Source organism: Gymnoscopelus braueri (genome assembly GCF_963280865.1).
Source record: "Gymnoscopelus braueri genome assembly, contig: SCAFFOLD_503, whole genome shotgun sequence".
Lineage (NCBI taxonomy): Eukaryota > Metazoa > Chordata > Actinopteri > Myctophiformes > Myctophidae > Gymnoscopelus > Gymnoscopelus braueri.
This window is the reverse complement of record NW_027660601.1, coordinates 12,501-18,992: the sequence shown is the minus strand read 5'-3', so window position 1 is coordinate 18,992 and position 6,492 is coordinate 12,501. Positions and strand designations below refer to the sequence as shown.

Below are 6,492 nucleotides of genomic sequence, written 5' to 3'. Positions count from 1 at the left end.
CAAAATAAATTATCGTCAGAGCAATTTAGTCCCCATTGGTAATGACAGAAGAACTGAATTATTAATATATATATATTTGTATTTATTTATCTATATTCAAAGAACCATGCCTATCATTTATCGAACATTTTTGCCAAACTAACCTGACTAGAAGGCAGTGGTTGTCAAACATTTTCATGTCAAGGACTCCCACATTTATGTATTTGGCCGCAGACCCCCTTCTGAAAATAGTTGGTGCCAGATACCCCCACGAGAGAAGATTTGTGTTGTTACAGTTTTGTCAAAGTTATTCCAAAATGTTCAAAAATGTTCTAGATATTGTTAACTTTCCGAAGTATAAAATTGTTTTCAAGTAGTTTTCTTTCAGTCAAGCCAACCAGCCAACTACACATCAGAAAACCAAACTATTGCTTACTTGTAATCTTGGCTATGAAAGGAATTTAAGCTTATTCTACTGTGACACTCGTTGCAATTTAGCAACATCTAAATGTCTGTGTTGGTGTACATGTGCATGATGCTGACAGGCATATTTATTTATGGGGTGTAGGTGAAACCCACGCCATCGGGGGCTGTGTCCTGTCCTGTCCTGTCCTGTCCTGTCCTGTCCTGTCCTGTCCTGTCCTGTTTTGTTCTGTTCTGTTCGGCTAAAGTCTGGTGCAGCTGTTGCAACTCTGGTGCATTTAGCACAGTGGTAATTTCATGGACCCCCAGTTTGCTATGGATTAGGCCGCGGACCCCTATAAACTGAGTTTTCAAATGGAACCAAATAAGGCTGCATAAGGCAGTGGTTCTCAAACGTTTTCAAGTCAAGGACCCCCAAATTGTTATGATCAGATGGCCGCGGACCCCGATCTGAAAATGTTTTCTGCCAGATTTATGTTAAAAAAAGTATTCAAAAGTATTATTGTTATTATTATTTTTTTAAATAGCAGATGTACAAGCTCGAAGTGACTGTGCTGTGAACTTGTAGATCTGATATTTTTGAACAGCCAACATATAAATGGATAAAGCGGCTAAAATGATTGTAACTGGTAACCGTTTTGGACAGAAAGATTTCCACCCCCAAAGCTGTGTCTCTCCACAGCTGAATTGTAATAAATAAAAACAGGAACAAAAGAATGAATCTCTAGCAGGGTGAATGTACTGCTTATTGTCGCTGTCGGGTGGAAACCTCATACGTATATCCAAAACTATTACTTTTCAGGATGAAAATTCAAAAGTATCAAAAGTAGCAGATCTACAAGCTCAAAACGCGTCGCTTCGCGCCGCGTTTTGAGCTTGTAGATCTGATACTTTTGATACTTTTGAATGACGCTGTAGTATGATCAAGTAAGGCATTAATTTACCAAAAGAAAAACGTTAAAATATGGAGATAAGAGTTTCCTGCCCGACAGTAACGTTATAATACATGATAAATGAAGCGCTCCCTCTGTTCTGGTGTTCAAATATTTAAAATGTATTCGGCTTGCATTTTGTCTGAGCGGGGAGAAGGCACTGAGCTGGGAGGTTATTTTCTGCGTGTGTGTGTGTGTGTGTGTGTGTGTGTGTGTGTGTGTGTGTGTGTGTGTGTGTGTGTGTGTGTGTGTGTGTGTGTGTGTCATGAGTGCATGCGTGCGTGCATGCGTGTGTGTGTGTGCGTGCTGTACGTGTGCACGTGCGTCTTTTGTCTTCAGTCCTAAACAGAGTATACCTGACCTGTGGTGAAATGGCTGTTTTGGTGATTTCCAATTTGTTACAGTTGCCATGGGTTACAAGCAGTACATAGGATCTGGGATCAGGTCAAGTTGTCCTTAAAAAGAAAACCAATTACAACCTTGATGGTCCTGTGGGTAATGAACCATTGCATTGAGCCTGGGTTTGACAAAAAAATATATAATATATTGTTACTGTCGGGCTGAAACCTCTTATCTCCATAATCGAACTTTTTGTTGTTTTTTCATAAATTAATGCCCATCTAGGTCATACTACAGCTTCACTCAAAATAATCAAAAGTAGCAGATCTACAGGCTCGAAACACGGTGCGAAGCGACGCGTTTTGAACTTGTAGATCTGCTGCTCTTACAAATGTTTTATGTAATTTATTGTAATGATCAATCAATTGATTGTGTTTCAGTTCGGATCAATGGAATTATATTATATATTATATACATGGTTCCAGGGGGTCCGCAGCAAAATAAAAAATGGTTTATCAACTCTTACCTTGTATTAACCTTGTATATTATGAAAAATCTTAACATAATTAACATAACAACATAATTCGTTTTTTTTTAACGGAAATCTTCTCTCATGGGGGTCTGCAGCGAAACACATGTCAATATGGGAGTCCTTGACATAAAACATGTTTTAAAATGACTTATAAACCACCCATCTTAAAAGGTGCTATGTAGAACCCTTTGCCAAATGGTGCTGTATAGAACCATTTGAGGTGCCTAAACAAGAACCAGTACAGAACCTCTAAAGATCCAGGATTGAACAGGTTCTTTGTATGGCAGTGGTGCTATAGAACACGTCAACCCACCCCAAAGAACCACAGAAGAACGGCTGGAACCAACGTGTGTGTGTGTGTGTGTGTGTGTGTGTGTGTGTGTGTGTGTGTGTGTGTGTGTGTGTGTGTGTGTGTGTGTGTGTGTGTGTGTGTGTGTGTGTGTGTGTGTGTGTGTGTGTGTGTGTGTGTGTGTGTGTGTGTGTGGGCCTGTCACAATTACTACATAATCGTCTAATCCCAATTATTTGGGATAATCGCAATTATTTTTGCATAATCGTCATAATCGCTTCCACGTTGAGAACGATTTTGAAACATTTTCAAAAACAGTGGAAACAGCCACAGGTCTTGTAACACATTTTCAGGGTAAAATATTAAATAATATGGCGTATTTTGACCATGATACATTATTCATTTTGATTATTGGTATCGGTTATTTCTTTGTGAATTTAAGTGCCCCGTGCAAACCGTTGTTTATAAAGCCTTTTAAAGCCACACAATTAAGTCGTTAAATCGCAATTAGTTGTATGACAATTAATCGTCAAGTAAAATGTCCTAATCGTGACAGCCCTGTATGTATGTATGGACATGCTTGTGTCTAAACCCACATTGTTTCATTACAGTGGTCATCACCTATAGTCTCTTAACCCTTCATAATAACGGATCTGCCCTCCTTAACGGAATATCAAAAATGACGTTGATATAGGGTGTCACTTGATGCATGTCTAACATAAGTGCCTTAAATGAATGCATATTTTGTTATGAGCCATGATTTTTAATCATTGGTGATCTCAGTGGGACTTTAAGCTTTGTATTAATCATCATGGGTGATCTCAGTGGGACTTTAACCTTGCATTAATGGCTCCATGTTCTGTCCATTTCACTGACATGATAACCCTCACCTGTACCTCCATCTCTGCAGAGAGGCCATACTGACTACTTTAAAAAAAACACAAAGTTGCACATAGTCGCTGTCGGGTAGAAACATTTGATGGTGTTTATCACTAATTATTGTCCTGTTTTATACTTTGTCGTATGACACAACATGTGTCCCGGTGTGAGCTTGTAGTTTGGCTATCTTCTGTATTCATGAATTTATTTCGCCCAACAGTATAATGACAAATAAGGCCATGGGTTGAAAGAGGTTACGTGTGTCTGTGGGTGTTATACATATTGAAACCAAACGAAAAGCATTAACAAAGAGCTTGTGACTACATAATACCTACACTGGATCAGCGTTGCCAGATTCTGTGAGAGAAACAAGCAACCAGGTCTAGGAAAACCAGCCCAAGAGGAAGCGACTATGGGCCACATGAGCACTTTAACATATACATCAAGCTATTTGAAAATAGCAGATCTACAGGCTCACAACGCGTCGCGATGCGACGCGTTGTGAGCTTGTAGATCGGCTATTTTCAAATAAAATCTTGCGGGGAAATTATAATAAGCAGATCTGGCAACACTGCACTGGATCCATTGGAACACAGAGGTTTTTATCCTGAAAGGTAAACGCTTTCGGACGTACAAGGTTTCCACCGCGACAGCAACGGTATGTAGCATCGCCCCCTTAAGACCATAGGGTGAAAGGGGGGGGGAGGGGTCTGAAGGAGAGAGGGGGAGGGGGCTTGGAGGAGGGGTCTGAAGGAGAAGGGGGGGGGGCAACAGCTGGGGGGGGGGTATCTCGAGGGGGGGGGGGTCTCAAAGGTCAGGGGTCAAGCCAGGACTGTCATAGTAACCCAGCTTGAGGTCAATGTTTCCGAACCCTCTTCTCTCCCGCCGAACTGTCGCGCGTCAAAACATTTTAATACGAGTTCCATCTGAGGATGTATTATTCCGACACCTTTTCGTCGACTTATGAGCCAAACGATATCTCCTCTTTTAGGCCAGGAGGAGATTGAGGGGGGGGGGGGGTTCGTTCGTTCTCCAGCAGGGACCACCGGCAGCTGTGGCCCAGCGATGGCTTTTCCACCGCAGAAAGATGTCACAAACATCTTGGTTATAAGGTTCCAAGTCCAAGCGGTCACACATCGCGTATGCATATCCATAGATCCATGTAGGGGTGGACGTGTGCACGGGTGTGTGTGTGTGTGTGTGTGTGGGGCCATGATCCTACAAAGGCTCGAGTCCGGCTTAGCACGTTAGCACGTTAGCACGTTAGCACGTTAGCACGTTAGCACGTTAGCACGTTAGCACGTTAGCACGTTGGCCTCTCCTCGTCTCTGCGGGGGCCTTATAAGCTCGTCTCTCGTAGGAACATGGTCCCGATGTTGTAGGAGGCTTTCCTCATGGTGGAGGCGGGCGCCGAGCGCGAGCTGGTCAGAGAGGCGTGGCTGTGGGAGGTCCCCGCCTCCAGGAAGTAGCACGTCCCGGGGATCTCCTTGGGGAAGTTGTCCGGGAGCTCCAGCCGCGAGCGAGGGATGAAGGAGAAGGCGCGTTCGTCTTTCAGAAGCCTGGAGGAAGAGAGGAGAGGAGAGGAGAGGAGAAGAGAGGGAGGAAAGGGGAGGGGAGGAGACATGATTTTAATTAAACTGATTACTTTGTTGTTCGCTCTGTGTGTTTGTGTGTTTGTGTGTGTGTGTGTGTGTGTGTGTGTGTGTGTGTGTGTGTGTGTGTGTGTGTGTGTGTGTGTGTGTGTGTGTGTGTGTGTTTGCCTATGCATGAGTGCAGAGCCTAATCTCTCTAGTGTAATAACACAGCTTTGTTTAGACAAAAGATAAGACCCATCACCACAAACATCATTAGTTACTACACCCACACACACACACACACACCGTTAGATACGTGTTGTGTCGAGTGAGAAAGGTGTAAGGAAACGAGCGTGTCCTTGATGATAGAAAATATGTTTAAACAACGGTTACCGCCCCTCAGAGGGATCTCACTCTCCTAACTGTCTTACGGCTTTGATAGACAGAGTGTCTGTCTGTCTGTCTGTCTGTCTGTGTTTTACACAGAGAGACACAAACAGCAAGGAAAAAGCTAAAGTCAAACTTTGTATCTCCGTATTTCAATTTTTATTTTTTCCCCCCCCCGCAAATTAACGCCCTGGGCCTACATCATACAAGAGCGTCACACAAAAGTAGTGAATCTACAAGCTCACAACGCGTGTGTGCGTGCGTGCGTGTGTTTGTACTTACTGGTAGGTGGTAGGGCTAACGTTGATACACCTGGGATGGCTTCCTGATTCAAACTTGTTGGCCAGTGACACGTTGTTCCCAAACAGGCAGTAGCGTGGCATCTTCACCCCAACCACACCCGCCAGCACCGAACCTGTATGGATACCTATCCTTAACTAACAGCATGGAGGACAGGAGAGGAGAGGAGAGGAGAGGAGAGGAGAGGAGAGGAGAGGAGAGGAGGGGAGGGGAGGGGAGGGGAGGGGAGGGGAGAGGAGAGGAGGGGAGGGGAGGGGAGGGGAGGGGAGGGGAGAGGAGAGGAGGGGAGGGGAGGGGAGGGGAGGGGAGAGGAGAGGAGAGGAGAGGAGAGGAGAGGAGAGGATAGGAGGGGAGGGGAGGGGAGGGGAGGGGAGAGGAGAGGATTATATCATTTAATAGGGATAGATAGTAGCTCTGCAACAAATGTTTTCATGTCATTCCCTAGTCACTAATATGGGCATGTAATAATAGGCAAACATTCTGCGAAAAGAGTCGACCTACAAGCTCATCACAACAGGACGCATTGTGACAGTAGCAGATGTTTGTCTATTTCCGCAGATTGTTTGCCTATTTTTGCCGTAACCATCGTATGGGGTTGAAACCTGGAGTCATAGATACATCATTGATCATTGGTTCATCATAGGTATTATGAATTAACCACTTAAGCAATATTTTAAAAATTCGGCTGAAAATAGCCGATCTACAAGCGCACAACGTGTGCTTGTAGATCTGCTATTGTCCCTATTTAGTTATTTTAAATCTATGAAACCATTGCAGGCAGGCAGGCAGGCAGGCAGTGATATAGCCTCATCATTTACAGGTGTTACCAATGATACTGATTAAGGCTCTGTTCCATTC

The 6,492-nt window shown here is 43.9% G+C and overlaps 1 protein-coding gene across 1 annotated transcript in view; it reads right to left on the bottom strand.

The window, feature by feature from the left end:
- Positions 1 to 3,918: 3,918 nt before the first annotated feature.
- The window catches only part of LOC308081394 (guanylate cyclase soluble subunit alpha-2-like), a gene marked incomplete at its 5' end in the record, with an annotated part of 13,067 nt that continues 10,493 nt past the window's right edge, over positions 3,919 to 6,492 (bottom strand). Inside the window, 2 exons of the mRNA XM_080457769.1 lie at positions 3,919 to 4,932; positions 5,617 to 5,771. Coding sequence (XP_080313895.1) covers positions 4,713 to 4,932; positions 5,617 to 5,771 — 375 coding nt within the window. The remainder of the gene's footprint in view (positions 4,933 to 5,616; positions 5,772 to 6,492) is intronic.